This window comes from Salvelinus fontinalis, chromosome 10 (genome assembly GCF_029448725.1).
Source record: "Salvelinus fontinalis isolate EN_2023a chromosome 10, ASM2944872v1, whole genome shotgun sequence".
NCBI classification, from domain to species: domain Eukaryota; kingdom Metazoa; phylum Chordata; class Actinopteri; order Salmoniformes; family Salmonidae; genus Salvelinus; species Salvelinus fontinalis.
The window spans coordinates 4,096,045-4,122,852 of NC_074674.1; the positions used below are offsets into that span (position 1 = coordinate 4,096,045).

At 43.5% G+C, this 26,808-nt stretch overlaps 1 protein-coding gene across 4 annotated transcripts; it reads right to left on the minus strand.

The window, feature by feature from the left end:
• Positions 1-2,870: 2,870 nt before the first annotated feature.
• Positions 2,871-18,760, minus strand: LOC129863439 (voltage-gated potassium channel subunit beta-3-like). 4 transcript variants are annotated; one of them, XM_055935427.1, is made up of 14 exons: positions 17,728-18,760; positions 9,973-10,016; positions 9,365-9,402; positions 8,723-8,802; positions 8,529-8,573; positions 8,160-8,204; positions 8,025-8,068; positions 7,802-7,888; positions 7,507-7,592; positions 7,261-7,381; positions 7,082-7,176; positions 6,792-6,912; positions 5,907-5,995; positions 2,871-5,660 (listed from the first exon to the last, which is right to left on the minus strand). In XM_055935427.1, the coding sequence occupies exons 1-14, from the start codon at positions 17,988-17,990 to the stop codon at positions 5,571-5,573; spliced, it is 1,248 nt and encodes a 415-aa protein (XP_055791402.1). In that variant the 5' UTR covers positions 17,991-18,760; the 3' UTR covers positions 2,871-5,570. The 4 variants fall into 4 exon arrangements, with proteins under 4 accessions (XP_055791402.1, XP_055791401.1, XP_055791403.1 ...); XM_055935426.1 differs by having other exon boundaries at positions 6,792-6,915; positions 7,079-7,176; XM_055935428.1 differs by lacking the exon at positions 17,728-18,760 and adding an exon at positions 17,427-17,678 and having other exon boundaries at positions 6,792-6,915; positions 7,079-7,176.
• Positions 18,761-26,808: the final 8,048 nt, after the last annotated feature.

Genomic DNA, 26,808 nt, shown 5'->3' on the forward strand with positions numbered 1-26,808 from the left:
TTTTTGCAATTCGTTCCAGTCGCAGGCAGCAGAGAACTGGAAGGAAAGGCGTCCAAATGAGGTTTTGGCTTTAGGGATGATCAGTGAGATACACCTGCTGGAGCGCGTGCTACGGGTGGGTGTAGCCATCGTGACCAGTGAACTGAGATAAGGCGGCACTTTACCTAGCATAGCCTTGTAGATGACCTGGAGCCAGTGGGTCTGACGACGAACATGTAGCGAGGGCCAGCCGACTAGGGCATACAGGTCGCAGTGGTGGGTCGTATAAGGTGCTTTAGTAACAAAACGGATGGCACTGTGATAAACTGCATCCAGTTTGCTGAGTAGAGTATTGGAAGCTATTTTGTAGATGATATCGCCGAAGTCGAGGATCGGTAGGATAGTCAGTTTTACTAGGGTAAGTTTTGCGGCGTGAGTGAAGGAGGCTTTGTTCCGGAATAGAAAGCCGACTCTAGATTTGATTTTGGATTGGAGATGTTTGATAAGAGTCTGGAAGGAGAGTTTGCAGTCTAGCCACACACCTAGGTACTTATAGATGTCCACATATTCTAGGTCGGAACCGTCCAGGGTGGTGATGCTAGTCGGGCGTGCGGGTGCAGGCAGCGAGCGGTTGAAAAGCATGCATTTGGTTTTACTAGCGTTTAAGAGCAGTTGGAGGCCACGGAAGGAGTGTTGTATGGCATTGAAGCTCGTTTGGAGGTTAGATAGCACAGTGTCCAGGGAAGGGCCGGAAGTATACAGAATGGTGTCGTCTGCGTAGAGGTGGATCAGGGAATCGCCCGCAGCAAGAGCAACATCATTGATGTATACAGAGAAAAGAGTCGGCCCGAGAATTGAACCCTGTGGTACCCCAGCAGCATACCACCCTGCATACCACTGCTGGCTTGCTTCTGAAGCTAAGCAGGGTTGGTCCTGGTCAGTCCCTGGATGGGAGACCAGATGCTGCTGGAAGTGGTATTGGAGGGCCAGTAGGAGGCACTCTTTCCTCTGGTCTAATAAAATATCCCAATGCCCCAGGGCAGTGATTGGGGACACTGCCCTGTGTGTAGGGTGCCGTCTTTCGGATGGGACGTTAAATGGGTGTCCTGACTCTGAGGTCATTAAAGATCCCATGGCACTTATCGTAAGAGTAGGGGTGTTAACCCCGGTGTCCTGGCTAAAATTCCCAATCTGGCCCTCAAACCATCATGGTCACCTAATAATCCCCAGTTTACAATTGGCTCATTCATCCCCCTCCTCTCCCCTGTAACTATTCCCCAGGTCGTTGCTGCAAATGAGAACGTGTTCTCAGTCAACTTACCTGGTAAAATAACGGTAAAATAAATAAATAAAAATAGAGACTGCCAGAGGACCGGACAACATGCCCTCCGATTTCACACACTGAACTCTGTCTGCAAAGTAGTTGGTGAACCAGGCAAGGCAGTCATTAGAAAAACCGAGGCTATTGAGTCTGCCGATAAGAATATGGTGATTGACAGAGTCGAAAGCCTTGGCCAGGTCGATGAAGACGGCTGCACAGTAATGTCTTTTATCGATGGTGGTTCAAGTCACACTAAACGTATGAAAAGAGGACCTCCGTAAACAGTTGTAACAGAAGTCTAGTAAACCATGCAGTGTGTATACGGATGCGACATTGAACTTCATTGGCATTGTATCAGTCAATGTGATTTCTATCTTTCAAGAGGTGAAGAATCTTGTTGATCTTAAGATGAGGTATGAATCAGCTCTTTCATTCACACACAAATGGAAGGAGCAGCAAGTAGAACTTGTAGCACTTGTATACCGTTTCCAGCAAAAAGATGGTGTTTCAACGATGTAATCTGACATGAATTCTGGTTTTCCAGTATGTGCAGTGCATAACACAGAAGCGGTCAGGATTGGCAACACAACAAGTAACCTTAATGTCTCTCCCCGCTCCCCGCTTCTCACTCTGCAAAGGTCAGACCTCCAGTTGTCTCGAGGGTTTACTTCAACACAGGAAGTGAGGCAGAAGGAGAGAGTCAAGGAAGTAGTGATGACAGACTAGTGACAGACAGCAGACTGGAGGGGGAAGATGTGACGTGCAGCAGTGAGAGTGCAAGCAGACTCACCAGGACACTTTTGTACTCTGGCTGGCTACACATAGTGTCTGTGTGCTGTGAAAAATACATTCCACATGGTTGAGAAGAGCCTGTAAATGCACTAGGAACAGATGTTGGTCCATGAAGGTGTGTCCATTAGGGATGGTGAGCACAGTAGGTGCTGACCAGTCACACAGGCACAAGGTGGTGATGATGAATGTCTTATCGTCTCATCTCCAAAATACCTGTCCACTGCTGCCAGGGTAATGATTCTCTTGACGTTCCCCTTACATGAATTCTGTCTGCTAAATGTAAACCACCTTGTTTTCTTTCTGCTCACACACAAATTGATAACCAGATCGCTCAATGAGTGACTGTGTGCGATGAATATGTAAATAACATCAGATTTGATGCATACAGTATAAGGGATGCACTAATAGAAAGCCACTAGAATATTTTCTATAACCTGTTTGTAGCATGCAATAACTATCAACATACCTGTCATTGAAATACTGCTCATCCCTGTTCAAAAATGCAATATTGTAAAACACTTTAGCCATTTAATGGTTATTGTGGGAACATGGATATAGAGTACTGAAACTTGATATTATTTAAAATAAATGAAAAATATTTATCTTAATTTTCACCATAGTCGGAAGGCAGACAGACCATGGAATCTACTGTGTGTGTGGCCCTACCAAGCTGCCAGTATATCTGTTTGCATGGCAACCTACAAAAGACATAGGAGTTATACGAGATATAATTTTCTCTGATATTTTAAGGGCGAGCATAATACATTCAAAACAGGGATTCTTTCTCTCTTTTTTACTTTTCTTTGTTTCAAGACAGTAAAATATAAGTTATGCAGGCAAGTTACAGTCTAGGCATTTATGTACATTGGGTAGTTGATTTTCAGTTCAACTTAGATTCTGTTAATAATGTTACAGAAACACAGAACAAAACCACATGTCAAGCTGGTTGGATCTGTCATTTGCTCACTTCAGAATCTTCACATGAATTCAACATATTCCAATTAATAACAGTAAAGTATTTACATACACCAGGGATTAAAACATAAACAGACAAGTATCAAAAAGCACCGGGAACACTGATCAGTAATGACAGGGGGATAACAATGGTGGAACAAATCTCTCTCATTCCAAATTCACTAGTGCCCTGGAGCATTTCCTGAGCCTTATCACAAACCAAGGGTTTACATGACAGGGTCACATAGTAGGAGTAAATCCTGATACTGGGGGTAATATCTACATGTAATTAACAGATGTTAAATAGTGACGAAAATTGACAGAAATATATAATAAAATTGGGAGAGATTCGACAATATTTATATTTGGTTTGAAAGAAAAACTACAATGAGCCACAGAAATATGCTAAGCAGCTGTGTGTCCAAGCTGTCCAATAAAATACACAATATAATCTGCTTCCAAAACAACAGTCTAAATCTCAATCAGTCAGAATCATCATTTATGTCCCTGACCCCAAATATAACACCTCCCACCAGTCTAAATCCTGATCGCCCTTAGGTCCTGTGCATTTATTTGCATCTTTTGCAACATATAGAAATATACTTTCACAGGCTGATGACAGTGTAAGCGAGTGTGTACATGTGTTTCTGTTTTGTTGAATGTCAGTGTGCTCACCCATCATTTGTCCACTGCTAAAAGAATTCCTAACTTCCTATGTCTAAAATGATAGTCTCATCAATTCAAACACCCGACTGGGCACAGACGTCAGTTCAACGTCTAGTTTTGATTTGCATTTGGTTGAGTTGTCAAATAGTGTGAATTCAAGTTTAAATCTACAACAAAAATGGCACCCTGTCATTGGATTGAGGTTAAAGGTTGGGTGAAAAAAAGACGACATTCCCCGACGTTGATGACTTTTTACAGATCCAATCAGTTTTCCACGTTGATTCAACATCATCACATTGATTGTTTGGGAAATTACAACGTTGATTCAACCAGTTTTTGCCCAGTGGGACTTGACTTCACTCTGCTACCAATCTCTCTGTCTGACTCAGTCCCAGTAAGACTGAACACAGACAACATTATGGGGTGAACATTGCACTTTTAGGACACCGGAATTCTTGATGTAAAGGTTATGATTTGCATGTTATCTGGCCTCATTTAAATTGTTTTTGTTGCTAAAACAAAGCATCATAAACACATTAAAAGACTGCTAGTTTACCACAGTAGGTTCTACCCTGTGTCTCAGGCTGAGTAGGAATGATCTACTGTGCCTCTCATTACGGGGTCTACACTCCAGTCTTTAATGAAGGAGTAAAGAGGTTCTTCCAAACAAGCAGGGAAAGCCTTGGTGTTAATTGTCATTGACGCAGAAATGGTTTGATATGGAGGACAATACACATCACATGGACACAGACCATGTCAGCAGGCTGCAAACAGTAAATAAAGCGAAGCTCCACGATGTGCCTGCCAGTGCAGAGCCTGGATCAGCCCATCCCACCTGCTAGTGCAAAAATACTGCTTACAGGGGCACTGCAAATCTGCACAAATAACTAAAGCCATGCCACATTTACACCCTGCTTGGGCTGGTCTCTCTTAAAGGGACATGCGCACAGTTTACACACAGAGAAGATACAAAGGAAGAAACTGCTGTTAAAGGACATAGAGTGACAGGCCAGTCACATACGGCGATGACGAGATGATGCTAACCTTTGGCTTTCTGCTGGGTACTAGGCATTCTACGGACTCAGAGGCAGCTGCAGAGAAAGAGTGTACTATGATAGCGCTGGTCACACATTCAGTGAGAGAGCTGAGCCTCATGTTGCTTCATGGCATCAAAGAGTTCTCCTCTCATTGATAACACCGTCATGTTTGATAAAATAGAGTGCAGCGCCTCCTTCATTCAACCACCATCTCTCTCCATCTCCAACTTTGCCCTCATTGGTCTCTCTGGAAGACAGAAACCTAATGGTCCATGATGCTTTGGCCTCTGTTTGTGGACATGATCAGTCAGTGAGGGATCTGTAATATATAAGATCTAATTAAGCAATAAGGCACAGAGGGGGTGTGGTATATGGCCAATATACCATTGCTATGGGCTGTTCTTATGCACGACGCAACACAGATTGCCTGGACACAGCTCTTAGCCGTGGTATATTGGCCATATACCCCAAACCCCAGAGGTGCCTTATTGCTATTATAAACTGGTTAGCAATATAATTAGAGCAGTAAAAATAAACGTTTTGTCATACCTATGGTATACGGTCTGATATACCACGGCTTTCAGACAATCAGCATTCAGGGTTCGAACCACCCAGTTTATAATCTTTGTTTTTGCACGTTAAAATATTTCCTTTTTTCGTACATGGTACAATGCAATGCGCAAAATGGATATGCGCAAATTCTTGAAGCAAAATGTTGCTGAGAACATGCAAGTTGTTGATTATACTGGATGGTGAAAGAGCGATGTTCCTTGGCTTTTCTTCATCTTTCTCTGATTGTCTTTGGCTCCATCTTTTCCTCTTCATGCTCGCGACTCTTTCTTAGAGTGGGGCTTGTTTCCCAAGAGTGAGTCAATCTCAGCCACGGTCTGAGGAGTCATCTGTGAAATAAGCTGCAGGCGTAACATGTCAGTTTAGGACGAGGACATAATGGTCTGGTGTTTGTTCTATAATGGAATTTTAAGTGACATTAATAAGAATGTCTGAAAATAGTTTCTTTTTTTAATCATAAAAATATATTAATGTATATATGCAGGTATGCTTATATCACGACAATGTCATTAGTTTGATGAGCTCTGATTGAGTGTGCATTGCAGTGTAACATCAAGATGGTGTGATGTTGAGGGGAGGGTGGTTACCCTAAGGGCACCCAGGTTTTCCACCAGCTGGTCAGTGTTGGAGACACCCATCAGCACTGAGCTCACTCCCTCACTGCGCAGACACCAGGCTGAGAGGACAGAAAAGAGGGAGAGAACACAGAGAGGGCTTAGAGATGGAGGCTGTGTTGATGTGGCAGATTGACACTTCCTTTTAATTTAGTTTTTTAATTCTAAACAGTATGTTAGGCTACGTTTATCCAAATTCTGAGATTTTTTCCAATAATTGGTCTTTCGACCAATTACACCAGATCTTTTCACATCAGATCTTTTTCAGAGCTGATCTGATTGGTCAAAAGACCATTAAGTGAAAAATATATCAGAATTCAAATCAAATTAAATTTTATTTGTCACATACACATGGTTAGCAGATGTTAATGTGAGTGTAGCAAAATGCTTGTGCTTCTAGTTCCGACAATGCAGTAATAACCAACGAGTAATCTAACCTAACAATTCCACAACTACTACCTTATACACACAAGTGTAAAGGGATAAAGAATATGTACATAAAGATATATGAATGAGTGATGGTACAGAACGGCATAGGCAAGATGCAGTAGATGGTATCGAGTACAGTATATACATATGAGATGAGTAATGTAGGGTATGTAAACATAAAAGTACATAGTTTAAAGTGGCTAGTGATACATGTATTACATAAAGATGGCAAGATGCAGTAGATGATATAGAGTACAGATTACAGAGGTATAGAGTGCAGTAGATGATTTTCGGCTGCCTGTTTAAACGCAGCCTCTGAGTGTCAGACAGTCATAAGATAACAAAGATGGACAAAACAATTAACACACATACACACACTCACAGAGTCACATACACATACACACACGCATACACAAACACACACCATACCGATGGCTAGCTGTGCGGCGGTGCAGCCCAGTCTATCGGCCATTAGGTGGAGCTCTTTAATCTTGGCCAGCTGCTTGCGTCCCTCCTCACTGTTGACACGCTCCTTCAGCCACTGGTAACCCTGCACCAATATTAGACGGAACAAACACGGAAATATTTAATGGTGTCATTCACGGTTGTAGGCCTAATAGACACACAGTCGGGTAGCACCTACAGAACTCCAATTAAATAGAAAACACAGGGGAATATCCACTAATTAAAAACATGTTTATTTTGTCTGGAGAACTCACTTTCATATTAGCCCTGGAGATGTCAGGTACACCCTCACTGTACTTCCCTGTAATCAGTCCACATGCAAGGGGAGACCAGGTCATTGCCCCTACACCTAGACAAGAGAGGGAGAGACAAAGATCCTGTTGAGAGGACATTCGGTGCTGTTCGCTGGGCTGTGTGAGTGTGGATGACTGACCTATCTTGTGGTAGAGTTCAGGGAGCTGCACCTCCACCTTGTCCCTCTGGAAGTAGTGATACTCAGCCTGCTCACATACAGGTGGGATCAGGTTGAACTGACGCGCCACTGAGTACGCCTCCTGGTGGCAGGGAAACAGAATAACACCATCACCACAGAGAACTCATGGCGTTACGTCGTTGACTGACAAGAGCAGGTGTTGACTGCAATGTATTAGATAACAGGGAGAGATAACAGGGGACTCACCATGATCTCCATGGCACTCCAGCGAGAGGTGCCCCAGTACATTGCCATGCCCTGATTTATTACAAAGGTCATGGCTCGGACAATCTCTGCAAATAACATGAACCAACTTGTTACACGCTGGTAATAAACATACTGTAACAAAGACATTACATGCTTAGAATGTAAACATTAAGACACTTTTTAACGAGTGCATTTAGTAATAAATGCTACAAAGGGTTGTGAGCAGAGCAGAAGACACATTTCCGTTGTAACAGATGGACAATACAGTCGAAATACTGGTGTGACTATGACTGACCTTCCATAGGGCTGTTGACGTCGTTCCGGTTGGCAAAGACAATGTCCACATAATCTAACTGGAGTCTGGACAGGGATCCTCTCAAACCTGCAATGTAATGGGCATCATCATCATCATCATCATCTTCATCAGTATGGTCATCATCATTCACATCATCATTATCGTAATCATCTTCATAATCATTATCGCCACTGTATCCTATTATAAGTCAATTTGACTCTACCTTCAATGATGTGCTTTCTGGAGAGTCCCCTTTCTGTCTCTGCCCTGAGTGATAGCAACAATACAGAGTCACTTTGTCAGAACAATGAAGAAATTATGACTGTTATATCTGACATATTTTTCCCAGGATACTTACTGCCCTCCCCAATAGATCTTGGTTGTCACAACATAACTAGAACGCCTGCCAAAGAAATAGGAGGAGAGGTTAGAGGGGACAAGGAAATAGACTATCTTTTCATCACATAGTAATTTGAGAAACTAAAAGACTGACAGACAGAGAAACTAAAAGCATTTTTAAAAGTGCCAACAGAACCAGCAATAATAAAATAAGTATGAAAATAAACAATCTATTTATTCAAACAATCATATTTTAAAAAACAAGGTCGGTCTGTTCTTAATAAATGTGAAAAGCAAAGTTCACAGAAAAATATTTATGATGTAATATAGTTAGATAGACAGCTATTCATATCCACATGAGTCACATTAGAAATATGAGTAATATCACCTCCATCTTTTCTTCTTGACGATGTTCCCTAGGGTGATTTCAGCCCTGTGGAGAGAAGATGTGATGGAATAAAAATCAGTGGGGAGACAGAAAGATTGACAGAAAGAGATGGAGTGATAGACAGAGGCAGGAAGTGTATACAGACAAAGAGAAGGAATAGAAGAGAGCAGAGAAAGGAGGTGTGAAAAGCTGACCTGCCGGAGGCATACACCTCTGCTGTGTCAAAGAGGTTCACCCCGGCCTCATAGGCAATGGTCATCAGGTTCTCAGCCATCTGAGGGGACAGAGAGACAGACACTGAGAGAGAGAAGCTGAGGGAGAGACAGTGGACAGAGAGAGACTGAGAGAGAAAGAGAGAGAGACTGGGACTGAGAGAGGGACAGAGCGAGAGAGAGAGAAAGAGAGAGAGAGAGACAGACATAGACACTAACATTGTGATAGAGAGACTGAGAGGTCAAAAAGGTGCAGCCTCAGAATGGGGTCACCCTTTCCTGCAGTCAATGACCAAAAACGCTCTCTTTGGCCTCATGGGTGGAATGTTATTAGTATTTTTTATAATTACATAATTCATTAAGATTATTAGAAAAAACCGAAGTCAAACAGTTTTGTTATATTTCAGTAATGTATATAAAGTGTAATATTGGGATGCAAACTCAAAATATCTAACATGGTAAAGGTGTCTTCTTTTTGTTAAGCCCATAACCATGTGTGTGAGATGTACACATTTGTTCCCAAGTAGATTTGTTCAAGACTACCAAGAAACACTCTGTGTGACCCTGGTTTAGCACACTGCAGTAATTAAACAGGGTGTCCCAAAACATTGTTACATAACTCACCTCGTCAGATATCTGTGATCCAAATGTCACCCAGGTGCCTACGGTCAGACAGACAGAGAGACAGACAGACAGGCAGACAGATGGCGAGAGACAGTTCTGTTACATTGCTGAGGGAGTCTCTATTGCCAATTGTTATCAGTTCTGTTACATTGCTGAGGGAGTCTCTATTGCCAATTGTTATCAGTTCTGTTACATTGCTGAGGGAGTCTCTATTGCCAATTGTTATCAGTTCTGTTACATTGCTGAGGGAGTCTCTATTGCCAATTGTTATCAGTTCTGTTACATTGCTGAGGGAGTCTCTATTGCCAATTGTTATCAGTTCTGTTACATTGCTGAGGGAGTCTCTATTGCCAATTGTTATCAGTTCTGTTCCATTGCTCAGGGAGTCTCTAATGCATATTGTTATCAGTTCTGTTCCATTGCTCAGGGAGTCTCTAATGCATATTGTTATCAGTTCTGTTACATTGCTCAGGGAGTCTCTATTGCCAATTGTTATCAGTTCTGTTCCACTGCTCAGGGAGTCTCTAATGCATATTGTTATCAGTTCTGTTACATTGCTCAGGGAGTCTCTAATGCATATTTTTCTGGTCCATTTATTTTGTACCCACCCAGCCCTAAGCAGGACACACGCAGACCAGACTTCCCCAGGTTCCTGAGAAAGACAGGGGTCAGGGAAGAGAAAACAAGGCAACAGTAAACATGTTGTCCCCCACAAATTATGCAGCCTCCCCCCATGGGCCAATTGAGATATCGCGTGTGGGGGCCTCCCGGGTGGCGCAGTGGTCTAGGGCACTGCATCGCAGTGCTAACTGCGCCACCAGAGTCTCTGGGTTCGCGCCCAGGCTCTGTCGCAGCCGGCCGCGACCGGGAGGTCCGTGGGGCGACGCACAATTGGCATAGCGTCGTCCGGGGTAGGGAGGGTTTGGCCGGTAGGGATATCCTTGTCTCATCGCGCACCAGCGACTCCTGTGGCGGGCTGGGCGCAGTGCGCCCAACCAAGGGGGCCAGGTACACGGTGTTTCCTCCGACACATTGGTGCGGCTGGCTTCCGGGTTGGAGGCGCGCTGTGTTAAGAAGCAGTGCGCTGGTTGGGTTGTGTTTCGGAGGACGCATGGCTTTCGACCTTCGTCTCTCCCGAGCCCGTACGGGAGTTGTAGCGATGAGACAAGGTAGTAATTACTAGCGATTGGATACCACGAAAAATTGGGGAGAAAATGGGATAAAAAATAAAATAAAAAAATAAATAAAAGAGATATCGCGTGTGTAATCAGTGTAACTTTGTAAATGCCTGATCTCTATGGCAAGACGCATCATTCACCATCAAGTTCCAGCAAAATCATCCCCGTGCTTTCTGAGATATCGCGTGTGACTAACGTAGGAACGAACGGAGACAGATCCACAGTTCCCTACCCGATGACAATAAGAGTTATGAACACTTTCTTAGGGACATGACAAAGATGTACAGTATACCATTACCCCAAAATCTACCTACGTTTGCACTTCTTGTGCTTTCTAGCATAGTACGCACAGTCACAGAATGAGGTTCCTAAATAACTAGGATCAACGCCTACACCTCTCAACTAAATTTTACAACACAATCTGCAGATACGCATTCTGAATAACACTGCTTTATCAATCTGGATAAGTGAGTGTATTTCTGGCAGTGATTATCACCTGAGTGCCCAGACGGCCACTGTTGAACAGGTGACCTCTACCCTTCTCACATCAACAGTTCAGTGTAATATAGTGTACTTGGCTATAATAATAGGGCACTGGGTGGTTTAACCCCTACACCGGATAAAGCTGTACAGTATATACTCGTATATCTATAATAACATATTCTCCTTTCCACATGGGTTGATTGAAATTGTTTATATGGTTGGAGAGTCCAGTGCTGGGCATGCCACATCTGATTACCAGAAAGCTGACTGTTGAAGGGAAGGATAGAACTGGAATCAGAGAGCTGCAGTGAGCCCTGGTCATGCAAGCATGTGCCACTGAAATTCTGCGGGCTTCATCCCTGCCCTCCTCCTCCTACTCCCCTCCTTCGCTGGCGCTCTCCTCCATTCTAATTGGCCGAGGAGCCAGCTGGGAAGGCAGCAGAATTGCAGCAGAACTCATTGCTGCTCGCTGTCTTTTCATCTCCAGCGCCTCGCCTCTCTACCTCTCTGCCTGTCTGCCTCTCTACCTGTCTACATCCCTGTCTGTCTACCTGTCTGTTTACCTGCCTCTCTACCTGACTGTCTGTCTACCTGTCTGCCTGCCTGTCTCCCTGCCTGGCTATCTGCCTGTCTTTCTGTTTGCCTGTCTACCTGCCTGTCAAACGGTCTGTCTATCTGCCTGCCTGCCTGTCTACCTGCCTGTCTACCAATCTGCCTGCCTGCCTGTCTATCTGCCAGCCCGCCCGCCTGCCTGTCTGTCTGTCTGTCTGTATACCTGTCTACCTCTACCTCCATGCCTGTCTGCACACCTGTCTATCTGCCTGCCTGTCTGTCTGTCTGTCTGCGTCCGCTACAAATAGCTCTATGGAAAGAGACAGACTGTCAGAGCGTTTAGATCGAGGCAGACGAGAGCTGCTTTATTTTCCCTGCTCTATTGTTATTTGCCGGGCCAGCTATTTTTAGAATTGTGCTTTTGTGTGCCCTTGTGTGTGTATGTACATAGGCATGTTGTGTGTTTGTGTGCCTGTCACATGTACTCTCAAGAAATGTGTAATTGATCCAATGTAGATGTATTTGCAAGGAGTGAGGATGGAGTACTTTTTTTGTAAATTACATTAGTCATTATTTTTCCCCCAAAAAATCCAGCCTCTGGGCAACAGTCTAGCTCTCACTTTCAACACTGTCAGGGATTCAAATCACAACATACTGACCACAACAACACAGATATATTACAATTTAGCTGATATCTACAAAAAATCTCAAGCCTTTCCTGAAAGCTTATGTTTTCACAGCTCCCCTATGGGAGCTATATACTGTATATATATATGTATATATATATACTGTATAGCTTATGTACCTACACTCTTAGAAAAAATAGTTATTTCGCTGTCCTCATAGGAGAACCATTTTGTGTTCCAGGTCGAACCCTTTTGGGTTCCATGTACAGTAGAATCCTCTGTGGAAAGGGTTCTAAATGGAACCCAAAGGGGTTCTTCGAAGGGTTCTCCTACGGGGACAGCCGAATAACCCTTTTAGGTTATAGATAGCACATTTTTTTCTAAGAGTGTAGCTCAATATGCTTGCTTAAATATATCCTCAAATTTCTTTGGAGAACACAAACTGAGGCCGAAGCCTTTAGCGTATATCATGCATCAATGTCACTTTGAGAGTTGAAATCAAGTTAATATCTGGCCCTGAGACAGTCAGAGAGACAAACATACAAACAGAGGGGCATGTATGAATTAGAGCTGCCACTGCTAGATATGCAAAACACACTTATTATTAATATTCATATACATTGTTCATATTCAGATTATTAACATTCTTATTCTTATTATTATTATTTTGGGTTCTGGGTGACGGAGTGTCACTGTCATTGTCAGTATGTGTGACAACTGCCCCCCCCCTCCTCCCTCTGCAGTGTTCTGATCCACAAAGCTGCTGTCTGTCAGTCTGTGGGGCACTATAGGGACACACACATGCGAGCACACACACACACATACACAATAACAGAAAGAAAAAAGCATAAGGACAAACGAAACATACACAAATAAACATACAGTACACACATAAACGCACATAGCCTACAGTACATATTGCAGTACAAACTACAGTATATAGCCTACAGTACATACTACAGTATATACCCTACAGTACATACTACAGCACATACTACAGTATACACTACAGTACATACTACATTATATAGCCTACAGTACATACAACAGTATATAGCCTATAGTACATACTACAGTTTATACTACAGTATATGAGCATAAAAACATGCGTACATGTGAGCTGGTCTGTGAGCTGGTCTGTGTGTTGGTCTGTGAGCTGGTCTGTGTGTTGGTCTGTGAGCTGGTCTGTGAGCTGGTCTGTGAGCTGGTCTGTGTGTTGGTCTGTGAGCTGGTCTGTGTGTTGGTCTGTGAGCTGGTCTGTGAGCTGGTCTGTGAGCTGGTCTGTGTGTTGGTCTGTGAGCTGGTCTGTGAGCTGGTGTTTGAGCTGGTCTGTGGGCTGGTCTGTGGGCTGGTCTGTGAGCTGATCTGTGAGCTGGTCTGTGTGTTGGTCTGTGTGTTGTTTTGTGAGCTTGTCTGTGGGCTGGTCTGTGAGCTGGTCTGTGTGTTGGTCTGTGAGCTGGTCTCTAAGCTGGTCTGTGTGTTGGTCTGTGAGCTGGTCTGTGAGCTGGTCTGTGTGTTGGTCTGTGAGCTGGTCTGTGAGCTGGTCTGTGTGCTGGTCTGTGTGCTGGTCTGAGCTGGTCTGTGAGCTGGTCTGTGAGCTGGTCTGTGAGCTGGACTGTGAACTGGTCTGTGAGCTGGTCTGTGTGTTGGTCTGTGAGCTGGTCTGTGAGCTGGTCTGTGTGTTGGTCTGTGAGCTGGTCTGTGTGTTGGTCTGTGAGCTGGACTGTGAGCTGGTCTCCACACAACCTTCTCCTAACAACCCTACCCTGACCTTGTTCTTCTGGCATTCTTCCATCAGCGGCTCTTCTAATCTTGGGCCCGTTTTCCTGAAAGCATCTTAATGCTTAGCACTTCTTAGAACCTTTGTTGGAGCATTGTTAACTCTCCGAGCTGATTCCCAAAAGCATCATTATTAACATTGCTCTTGAAAACATTCAGAAGCCTGCCTCAGACCACTCGTAGAACAGCAAAGTGCTTCGTTAGATGCATTTTTGCTCTCCCGCGTCACTTTATACACAGAAGATCTCCGCTAAATATAGAATCATATGGTTTATCTGTCTCTCTGTGACCACCAATAATTTCAGAACAAAGTTGCCATTGTCTTTGCAATTGATACAAACAAGCCACATATAAAAAGACGGTTCAAATGAAAACCGAGATGACGCATGCAAATATAAATAGTCTACAGTAAGCTATAGGCCCATTTCATTCATATTGAAATAAATGTAATGTTCAATAAATTATATTTTGCTACTTGTGGGCTACCGTCTGTAATTTGTCTCAATATATTTCATGATGTGTAGCCTAACATGCACAATGACGTGCCAAATCTGTGATTTAGTGCATTTTTATTTGGTAAGAATTTATTAGAAAAAGGTGCCTCAATTGTTGAAGCCATATGTGGTAACATCTCTTGCTGATCCGTCTTCAGTATTGTGAAATAATTCTAATGTCAATTTAAGATTTAAATTGAGAAAGCTGATCCGAGAACAGCGCTGTCTTTTTTTTGATCCTATCAGTATCGACACATGCTCCAACGACACATGCTCCAACGACACATGCTCCAACGACACATGCTCCAACGACACATGCTCCAACGACACATGCTCCAACGACACATGCTCCAACGACACATGCTCCAACGACACATGCTCCAACGACACATGCTCCAACGACACATGCTCCAACGACACATGCTCCAACGACACATGCTCCAACGACACATGCTCCAACGACACATGCTCCAGAAAAAAAGGAGGTATCTAAAACCTAAAAGGGTACTTCGGCTGTCCCCATAGGAGAACCCTTTGCAGAACTCTTTTTGGTTCCAGGTAGAACCCTTTTGGGTTCCATGTAGAACTCAACACTTTCCACAGAGGGTTCTACCTGGAATCAAAAACGGTTCTCCTATGGTGACAGCCGAAGAACCATTTTGCTCCAACTCACACCAAGACTCAGAGAACTGGAACATACAACAAGACAGGGGAGTTTCATCTCAAACTGGATAGGCAGAGTATGCAAATATACATGTACACACTGCATTGCTTAAACATCACCCAAAGGAGTGGTTTAACACATGAAATTGTGTTGCGTGCACACACACACACACACACACACTCGCACATATTACAAACAAGCCTTTATGTTCATACATACTAATGCATGCATACTCTCATACAACATCTACACCTACTGACGTTCTATATGAAAACTAATATAAAACACACACACACTTATACAAAGACACACAACAGATTCTCCAGACTACCGTGCAGAGAATGCTGCAATGCACCGCAAGTGTTGACTGAGAAGAGGAGAGGAAGGGAGTGTAACAGGGAAAAAGAGAGAGGGGTAGAATGGTGGAGCGAGATTACAGGGAGAGAGAACATTTAGAGAATTAGAAAGGAGACAGGAGTGAGAGAGACAACATTAGACAGACAGACAGACAGACAGACAGACAGACAGACAGACAGACAGACAGATAGATAGATAGATAGATAGATAGATAGATGTTTCACACATGTACAAGTGTGTATTATATGCATGTTTGAAATAGATTATTAAAAATAAATAAACATTTCCACCCGTGTATAATATACACACTTGTACATGTGTTTTTCTCCTCTATTTTGCAACCTGCCAGAGGAGTCCCTCTCAGCTCTGATGAATGCTCTGGCTAATGAGTTAGAATATGCAGTTAAGGAACAATTAGAGAAAAGGGAGGCGGAGGGAGGTTGTGAGTTCCCCAACCTCCACCTCTCCTCCCCTTTCTCAGCTGTTTCCCTCAGAGTGGATGAAGACATGCAGAAGGAGAAGACTCACACAGTCAACACAGGGGGGCTCACTACAATCAGTATCATCACTGTCTGCTGTTCTCTTTACGAGAAGTGAAATGAGCATGTCTTATAGTAGATACGTGTGTGAGGTAAAGTCACTTTATGATGGTGGGGATAGTGATAGTGATGCTGATTAAGCTTGTTTTAGGAGAGAAGGCCTAGTCTTCGCTGGCCATTTTAGTTAGTGTGGGAAAATGACTTAATTTTCTATGATCATATTCAAACTGATTCTCATGCATAACATTTTGGTGTAACATGTGTCCAAAATGTTTGGGTCAAAAGAATGTTTCAGATGAATAATAATAATATATATTTATATAAAGTGCTCTCTGATAATCATCCTTGCACATGGGGCTTAGTGACCCTGTTCCCTGGTGGTGGAAGCAGGGTGAATTGTGAGATGAGTGTTCCAGTAGAGGCAGACTAATAAGTCTTCTGCTTTTGGAAATAACACAAACTGTGGGCACTAGGCACCACAGGGGTGTTACCGCTGGCAACTGGAGCGGCTGTCCCTATTCCATCGCCTTATTGGCTGCAACCTCATAAAAACAAAAAAAAAACTATGACAGAACCATTTACATTTTAGCAGACGCTCTTATCCAGAGCGACTTACAGGAGCAATTAGGGTTAAGTGCCTTGTTCAAGGGCACATTGACAGATTTTTCACCTAGTCAGCTCAGGGATTCAAACCAGCGACCTTTTGATTATCGGCCCAACGCTCTTAACCGCTAGGCTACCTGTCACCCCTTCAGGGGTATTATTCCCCATCCAATTAAATCAATATATGCATAAATGAAATAAACCACTATGTCCTGGCATCCCATTTCCTCCTGAGCCTCATTCCCTATTTAAACTGCCTCTTAAATGAAAACATAATTGAGTGAAGAGAATGGTGTCAGGATTGAGCTGAGGGGCATTTTCCTTTACCCATCCAGAATATAGAATGCCTTCCTACATCATCTGGTATAGGCAGCTTTCAATCTGATAAAGACTGTTGTATTCTATTACATTCCATCTGATTCTGGAATGAATAAAAGGGATTAGAGATGTCTGTCTGCTGTATTTCAATATCACAATATGTGCAATAGAAACAGACCATTATTGTTTTTATCTGGTGATGCTAATTCTATCAAAGGAGCACATAGTACGTACTGTACTTCCCACTATAAGGTTCACAGCTGGATGAATTCAACGTTTATAAATGCTCGAGAATCCATCTAAATATGACGAGGCTGTTGTGATTTTCACCGTAGCTTACACATACATGCAAGAACAGACATGAGAGACACAAACACCAAAACTCCCAGCCCCATAAATGATGTCATCCTAATGCAGCTGTTCACCGTCCACGACAACTCAGGTGTTAACTGAAATACAATGAAGTTACCCCTGGCAGGCGGTGCTGTCTGAGAGGCCCTTCATGGTAAGTGGAAGTGCTCTGGGGTAACCTGAGCTGACGTCATGTTCCATGGAGAGAGAGGGCAGTGTCTGAGTCCTTCATCATAATCATCCATCGTTTAAGTAGAGGTTCATGATTCTTCATTACTCTTCAGGCACAACATTAAAAAAACACTAATTGAATCAGATACCCTCCCAACCTGTTTGTGCCAGCTCTGTTGGCATGCCCTTTGACTCTCCACCCCAAATAATCAGCACTCCTCTCCGTATCCCTCTCTCCCCCTGCTCACCTGTATTTCATACTGCTGTGGCGCCCTATTGCCTCCTTCATGTGGGCATGGCCCTGGGGGACCGGGCGGGACCCTGACTGCTCCCTGGACTTGGCTGAGCCCTGGGTGTTGTAGTTGCCATTACCCCCTTGGCTGCTCCCTCCACCACCTCCTCCACCTCCCCCACTGCCTCCCCCAGGGGGTGGCGCAGTGCGAAGGCCACAAAGCCGGTCCTCACTGCGGCTCTTCAGGTTGTGCTCCGTGCAGGCAAAAGAGACCTGCATGGTGACCACTGCCTAGTCTCTGGTAAACTAAACTGGCCCCTGGAGAGGTTCTTTGGGATGCGGCTTAGGGTCAGACCCCAAAATACTAATGTCTGCTAAATTGATGCTACAACTTAAAGTTGCTTTGGTAGAGTGTAGATGTGATAGAGCTAAGATGTACCTGTCCAGACAAATGCCCAAACAGGGAAGGTTTGTCTTATCTGTCCAGAGCCACAGGCGCAGGCAAGAATCCAGGCCCAACCTGGCACACGCAGAGCCAGCGTCTGGTCTGTCTCGGTCTCTTCTCTCCTGTCTGGTCCTGTTGCAGCCCAGGCGGAGCTCCTCAGAGTTCGCTTAGTCTCAAGAGGTTTCTAGTGAGAACATTGGTTCCTCCCATCATCATCAGCGGGGAGCTAGTACATAGTGTCGTCCTCGTAGGCTCATCAAGGGGCGCAGCTCCACGGGCTCGGGTAGGCTACCTCTCGAACCGCGTTCTCCGCGAGCGCAACAGATTCCTCACTTGACTGACTTGCCTAGTCTTGCAGAGACATCCGGAAAGATCGTGGTGGCGAGGAAGACGCTTGCTATATGTTTTTGATACAGCTTGATTGATAGGCAGGGTGGTAAAGCATTAATCAGCTTGCTTGTTTCCTCTTCAGCTACAAACGTAGGTTAGTCTATCAGTGTCGAGCCCAGCTTGAGCCCCGGAGTGCGCCGCAACAACCACATTGTAGATGAGCTTCAGACATTTTTTCGCACCTTCCCATAAATGCATATGCTAACAGAATTAAACACGCATAAATGCATATGCTAACAGAATTAAACACGCGCTAATACACCAGTCTTCTAATGCAGACATCCAGTGTATTTCCCCTGTCTGGCACAGTGCCCAACCTCATGCAACATCGATCTGAGGCAAAAGACAGCATCAGCAGCGCCAAATCGTGTTGTCATTTTATCCACTTTGATGAATATTGTCAATAGCGTAACTGCTATAATAATCTATTTCGGATGTCAGTCAGGCTATACATTTCCCTAATCAAAAAGGATCCTGGCACGCAGTAACCATTTCACAGCATAATTGGCATGATCGGCAAAAATGTGATGATTTAATCAAATGCATAAATCGATGCCACAGTTACCCTGTGTCCCATCTGTTTCATTTGAGATGTTGGTGATGGTGGCAATTCTCTTCAGAAGTATCATTCCAATCCTTGGTTGTCCTTGCAGCGGGTCCCAATGTGTTAATCACGAAACATTCAAAGTCGATGATTGTGAAAGGCGCCCCCCCTCTCTCTCACACTCTCTGTACACATTAAACAAAACGGGTGCTTTCTAACACAGAAAATAACAATATATTCTGCGTGAATCTAATAGCACAATGCCAACGTGGTCTAAAGCATTTCATATTATTCTGTAAGCAAATCCGAGACACTCGAAGTGTGACATGTTACGTTTTGTATGGTATGTGTTAATTTGTGGACGTCATCATCCGTTACGAATTGCAATTTGTATGATATGTTACGAATTCCAATTTATTGTGGCAATTTTTTTACCTTTATTTAATTCGGCAGTTAAGAACAAATTCTTATTTACAATGACGGCCTACACTGGCCAAACCCTAACCAGGACGACGCAACTCTATGGGACTCCTGATCACTGCCGGTTGTGATACAGCCCGGGATCGAACCAGGGTATTTAGTGACGCCTCTAGCACTGCAATACAGTGCCTTAGACCGCTGCACCACTAGTTAGCTAGCTCTAGTGGTTAGGGTTAAATTTAGGAGTTAGGTTAAAGGGTTAAGGTTAGGGCTAGGGAAAGGGTTAGCTAAAAGGGTCAATGTTAGGGGAAGGGTTAGCTAACATGCTAAGTAGTTGCAAAGTTGCTAATTAGCTCAAATGCTAAGTTGTTCTTGATGAGATCCGAACATACAATCTTCGGGTTGCTAGAAGTTCGCGTTTTACGCATACCCAACCACCTTCCTTTCATGTTTATCTTAAGTAGCCTTCTATCTTATGTAACCATACCAAACATAACATATTATAATAACTTCAGTGGCCCGGATTTACATGTACTATGATACGTCTAGTCTATGAGATCAGTCTGACAATTCACAAATAAAGAATCTCATTCTTCCCTTTCACTAGTGCACAGGCTGTATCGGGTCCTATGTGTAGCTGGTGTAGAGAGCCAGATGCAGGACAGCAGATATGAGTAATCAACGTACTTTTACTCAAAATGTCAAATATACAAAGTAACAAATACACGCACACCATGACAGACCGAAAATACAATAAACAATCACTCACAAAAAAACATGGGGGAACAGAGGGTTAAATAATGAAACAGTAATTGTGGGATTTAAATCAGGTGTGTAAAACAAAGACAAAACAAATGGAAAATGAAAAGTGGATCGGCGATGGCTATTAGGCAGGTGAAGTCGACCGCCGAACGCCGCCCGAACAAGGAGAGGGACCGACTTCGGCGGAAGTCGTGACACAGGCATACACATCGATAAACCGGGACTGCACTGCCAGCCTTAAATTCAATACATTGTATACACGCAGACGCATGTCTGTTAAAAGCAACCTCACTTTTTTCAATAAACCCTAATGACCACTCCCTTTTCAATAAATACTCAAGCATATGGATGATGATTACCCCTCCCCATTTTTTTCATTCCATCTCTCTGTCTCTGTCTCTGTCACCCTCTCTCTCTCCCTGTATTGAAAAACAGGCATACAGTTGAGCAATCGCTTGATTAACTCCACAGTCTGTGAGGTAGTGTTAGTATTATGCAGCCTAGTACTGTTGGCAGTTCAGAGTGAATGGTGGGGACAGGGATACATGTGGATAGGAGACAATGGTTGAGACAGCTCTTATTCAATTGGCTTTTGAGGGAACCATGTCATAAGTCATCAGGCAGTCTACAGTATTGGTGCCAGATGGTTGGCTAGTGTACTGAGGGAGACCAAAACAAATCAATGATCCTAAAAGCAAAACTAAGCATTGATCTTTTTGTTGGGAATCTGAGTGCCCCACAAACTCATCCAACTAGGATTACATACACAGACTATATTAATAAATGTCTATGTCAAAATGATACATTTACAGTTACCTGTTTACCTGTAACATTTACTAACATTTACCTTTTGATTAAATAAAATGTGTCTTCATAATATAATAATATAATATAATATGTAAAACGGACATTAATATACAGCAGATAAGATCATTTCAGCTGTGTGAAATACAAATACACTTGCTTTTTCATTGGCGTGCAGAGTTTCTGATGTATGTATTTGCTATTTCAGCACCAGTGATGATGTGAGGGTTAAAGACCCAATGCAGACATGTTTATATCAATATCAAATCCCTTACTGTAAAATATTTCCATTAAAATTGGCAAAATAGATTTTTAGCACAAAAAAAAGTTGGTAGGGGAAAACTGAAAACTACACTGAACAAAAAATATAAACACAACATTGGTCCCGTGTTTCATGAGCTGAAAGCATTAGTCCCATCTTTCATGAGCTGAAATAAAAGATCCCAGAAATGTTTCACATGCACAAAAAGCTTATTTCTCTCAAATTTTGTGCACAATCTTTTTTACATCCCTGTTAGTGAACATTTCTCCTTTGACAGGTGTTGCATATCAAGAAGCTGATTAAGCAGCATGATCATTACACAGGTGCACCTTGTCCTGGGGACAATAAAAGGCCACTCCAAAATGTGAAGTTTTGTCACACATCACAATACCACAGATGTCTCAAGTGATTTTTTTTTTTTACCCATTTTTCTCCCCGATTTCGTGATATTCAATTGGTAGTTACAGTCTGGTCCCATTGCTGCAACTCCCATACTCAGGAGAGGCGACCCAGCCAAGCCGCACTGCTTCTTGACACAATGCTCGTTTAACCCGGAAGCCAGCTGCACCAATGTGTCGGAGGAAACACAGTACACCTGGCGACCGTGTCAGTGTGCATTGCGCCCGGACCACCAGAGGAGTCGTTAGAGCGCGATGGAACAAGGACAACCCAGCTGGCCAAACGCTCCCCTAACCCGAATGGCCAATTGTACACCGCCGCATGGGTCTCCCAGTCGCGGCCGTTTGTGACACAGCCTGGTATCAAACCAGGATCTGTAGTGACGCAGCTAGCACTGCGATGCAGTGCCTTAAACTGCCGCGCCATTCGGGAGGCATCTCAAGTTTTGCGGGAGTGTGCAATTAGCATGCTGACTGCAGGAATGTCCTCCAGAGCTGTTGCCAGATAATTTTATGTTAATTTATCTACCATAAGCCGCTTCCAACGTTGTTTTAGAGAGTTTGGCAGTACATCCAACCTGCCTCACAACCACAGACCATGTATATGGCGTCGTGTGGGCAAGCGGTTTGCTGATTTCAACGTTGTGAACAGAGTGCCCCATGGTGGCGGTGGGGTTATGGTATGGGCAGGCATAAACTACGGACATCGAACACAATTGCATTTTATTAATGGCAATTTGAATGCACAGAAATACCGTGAGGAGATCCTGAGGCCCATTGTGAGACCCATTTTTGGGGAGGAATCTTTGACCAACAGATGCATATCTGTATTCCCAGTCATGTGAATTCCATAGATTAGGGCCTAATGAATTTATTTCAATTGAAGGATTTCCTCATATGAACTGTAACTCAGTAAAAAAATTGAAATTGTTGCATGTTGCAATTATATTTTTGTTCAGTATAGCTGTTACTGACAGAGCAGTTTGGTCTATTAACCAATTTACAGCATGCTGAAGTCACCATGTAAAATCCAGAACTCATGCAAATCTGTTGATTTTGAAGGTCCTGTGTAGATTGTATTTTCAACCAGCAACTATCAGGAAATAGCAATGATCAAATGTTTTCACACTTTCAAGGTGTTAGTTTCATCAGCTGTTGTACCATATGATATAAATCACAGATAAAAAAAAAATGCATTTTGACTACATTGGGCCTAAACTGGGAGAGCATACCTGGAATAATTGCAGCACTATGGCCAGGTCCTCATGATACTGAAAATACATAATCCTGACCTCAACCACAACCTTTGACCCCTAAACCTAGCATTAGTCCAAACCTTAACCTACAGCTGTAAAATCATGTATCTAACATTGACCTTTAACCTTAACCATAACCCTGTCAAACTGAGGGTAATAGGCTAGAAGTGGTCGTTGTTGGGTAAAAAGAGGATGCCAGGGAATGTGACAGGCGGCTCACATCCTACTAACACTGACATGATTAGAATGTTAGGCACAAACATTTTTACAGTCAGAAAAATGGTTCACACAACCATATTTTACACCATCTGTGTGTTGAAATTCTGTTATCCTGTGCTGGGCTATAGGGACACACTGGCATTCTGTTGGTCTCTAGTGGGGGAAATGTATAACTGCAAGGTCAACATTTTTCACAAGCACCATGCACATCTGTCAGTCTCTTTTAGGTCATATCACCACCATATCTTAGTGATGATAAACAAGCCAGGGGCTTTCACCTGGGTTCTGGAGTAGAAAACAACACACACACCAACAACAGGCCATTCAAAGTGACAACTCCATACCAAAAATGTATTTTTAAAACAGTTTGCCAGTGGTTTAGCCACAGATAGCAGGAGTAATGAGAGCAGGCTGTGCCCCTGTCTGTCGCTCTGCCAAAGACTGATGTTTGATTTGTCACAACCCACACCCTATGCCCTCCCCCCTTCCTCTTATAAGAACATAATCCCATCCTCTCTCTCTTTCTCAGAATTCATTTGATTCTGTGTGTGTGAAATCAGGAAGCTTACCTCCACTACACTAGGAAATCTGATTTAAAACACATTGGAATATAAACCTATTATCATTTACAGATTGATGGAATCTGAGTGAACGTGATGAGAATATACATTCCTTTTTTTAGGCTACACTCTTAGAAAAAAGGTTCCAAAAGGGTTCTTCGGCTGTCCCCATAGGAGGACCCTTTTTTGGTTCCAGGTAGAACTCTCTGTGGAAAGGGTTTTACATGTAACCCAAAAGGGTTCTACCAAGAACCAAAAGGGTTATACCCCGAACCAAAAAGTGTTCTTCAAAGGGTTCTCCTATAGGGTTCTTCAAAGGGTTCTCCTATTCTAGATGCACCTTTTTTTAAAGAGTGTACTACCACTGATAATAGGACAGGACATACAAGGTGTTAAAAGGAGATGATTATGTTTTGTACCATTAAACAATTGAATATGTTTCACTAATTTTAGAGAGAGTGGGGCTACACTCTCTCTTTTATCTTTATCTTCACTCTCTCTCTCTGTCTCTCTGTCTACCTCTCTCCTACCTGTATATCATGGCAGTGCTCTCCGTCTACCTCTCTCCTACCTGTATATCATGGCAGTGCTCTCTGTCTACCTCTCCTACCTGTATATCATGGCGGTACTCTCCGTCTACCTCTTTCCTACCTGTATATCATGGCAGTGCTCTCCGTCTACCTCTCCTACCTGTATATCATGGCAGTGCTCTCCGTCTACCTCTCTCCTACTTGTATATCATGGCAGTGCTCTCCGTCTACCTCTCCTACCTGTATATCGTGGCAGTGCTCTCCGTCTACCTCTCTCCTACTTGTATATCATGGCAGTTGTCACGTTCCTGACCTATTTCTGTTAGTTTGTTATATGTGTTAGTTGGTCAGGACGTGAGTTTGGGTGGGCATTCTATGTTTTCTGTTTCTGTGTTGGTTTATTGGGTTGCCTGGTATGGCTCTTAATTAGAGGCAGGTGTTTGGCGTTCCTCTAATTAAGAGTCATATTTAGGTAGGCGTTTTCACAGTGTTCGTTGTGGGTGATTGTCTTCCTGTCTGTGTACCACTCGGGACTGTTTACGGTTTGTTCGATTTGTGTAGCCTATGTTTCCTATTCGTGCGTTCTTCTTGTTTTATGTAAGTTCGTCGTCTAGGTCTGTCTACACCGTTTGTTGTTTTGTTAGTTTAGTCAAGTTCGTGTTTTCTTTAATAAATTATGTGTTCAAACTCCACTGCGCCTTGGTTCGATCACTACTCCTCCTTTTCGGTAGAAGAGGAGGAGGACCGCCGTTACAGCAGTGCTCTCCGTCTACCTCTTTCTCACCTGTATACCATGGCAGTGCTCTCTGTCTACCTCTTTCCTACCTGTATGTCATAGCAATGCTCTCCGTCTACCTCTCTCTCACCTGTATATCATTGCAGTGCGTTCAGCCTCATAGTCAGTCAGGGAGATTGCACATTCTCTGAGGTACAGCGTCAGTCTGCGTTTCTCCACCAGCCTGTGGGCGGCCTCCAGGATCTGGGTGGCCAGCTCTGACTCACTCCTCTGCTCGGCACTCCTGGACCCGCTCTTGGCAGTTGTTTCCCAAGCGGAGGACGAAGATTTGGGCTTCTTGCTGATGCCACACAGATCCTCCACTGAGAACGTCTCTCCCTTACCACCGTCACCTCGGCTTCCATCAAACATGGCTGCTAAAAGTATTTTGACTAAGGTGAAATTGACTGAGCAGATCTTACTTTATTACTTGTTGCTTACAAGTCCTCTTTCTTTTGCATTTATGTGACCAAAAAGTAGCAAAAAATATGCTCACCAAAAATGTTATGCAAACCAGTATCGCTGTTACAGATCTACATGTTTATGCAGGTAGGATATGGCTGAGATGAAGAGTTAAAAAATCCATCTTGAAGACAGAAAAAACTCTTCACTGGTCCCGCTGATTCACAACACCTGTTAAACGTCAACAAGTCTTGATTGCTCTTTTCTGATGTCTTAATCCAGAATGCATCTAAATCAATCCTAAAGTGACAACAACATTCAAACACGGAGACGGATTCATGAGCATTGCTTCTTTTACTGAAGATGGACAGAAACAACAATCTGCATATCTCTCTCTTTATGTCCCTCTGAGATGAGGGACAGAGGGGGATTTATGTTGAAGCCCCACCAGCTTACATTTATCCAGATTAGCACGAGGCCTGGATGAAAGAAAAATAAGATAGGAACAGAAGACAGCGAGACCAAACCTATCCACCAGCTAAACATTATGGGGGTCCACACCACATTGGTCTTTATCTCCCGCTCCACGGGGAGTACAGCCATGCCAATAGGAGCCAGCTCAGTGAAGGTGTCTAAAGATCTGTTCTCTGACCTTTTCCTGGGGCACTGACAACACCATACTCTTTCATTAATGGAAAAAAACTATCTATTGATCCAAAAACCTATTTAGATATTATCTTCCTCGTGAATAATGGATGTGTTATAACAACTGAAGCTCATGTTCTCCAGTTTCCATTGGCTACTAAAGTGAGAGGGTGGCGTGCAGCTGGCACAGGCGTCTGGCCAGCGGTGAGTGTAATTGGCAGGTGCCGGGCTGGTGTTCTGGCTGAGCCCCAGTACTTAATGAGAGAACATCTCCTCTCCTCATTGGAGAAAAGCCACCATTCCATCTCTCACTGATTATGTAGGACAGTACAGGACAGGATTCTCTGGGTGCATCTGCTATGTAATGCAGTGGGCTCCTCTGTCAGTCCATCACAGAGACTGTTGGGGAAGTAGTGAGAGAAAAGAGGAAGAGGATACAAGAAAGAGCAGATGAAATTAAGTATAAAGAGTGAGAGAGGCATGTTGCCCTCATGAACATTTAGGGCAAGACACATTACCGATGAGCCCTAAGAATAATGCCTCAACCAAATTAGTTTCTGAGAAACCAGAATGTTAAGTCCTGTTCAACTGCAAGCCTTAATGCTCAAATCAGCTTTGTTTTTCAAATCCGTTTTGGACAACTGACTGTCCAACAGCAAGTTACAAGTGACTAAATGGATTTGTG

What these genes read in the sequence shown, in the direction of transcription:
- LOC129863439 (XM_055935425.1), bottom strand. Translation starts at nt 17,990, where the DNA reads ATGCAGGTCTCTTTTGCCTGCACGGAGCACAACCTGAAGAGCCGCAGT. An exon ending in GGAGTGCCATGGAGATCATG is followed by an intron (nt 7,382 to 7,506) that starts GTGAGTCCCCTG and finishes CCCTGCCACCAG; the next exon opens with GAGGCGTACTCAGTGGCGCG. An exon ending in AAAACCTGGGTGCCCTTAGG is followed by an intron (nt 5,661 to 5,906) that starts GTAACCACCCTC and finishes TTACGCCTGCAG; the next exon opens with CTTATTTCACAGATGACTCC.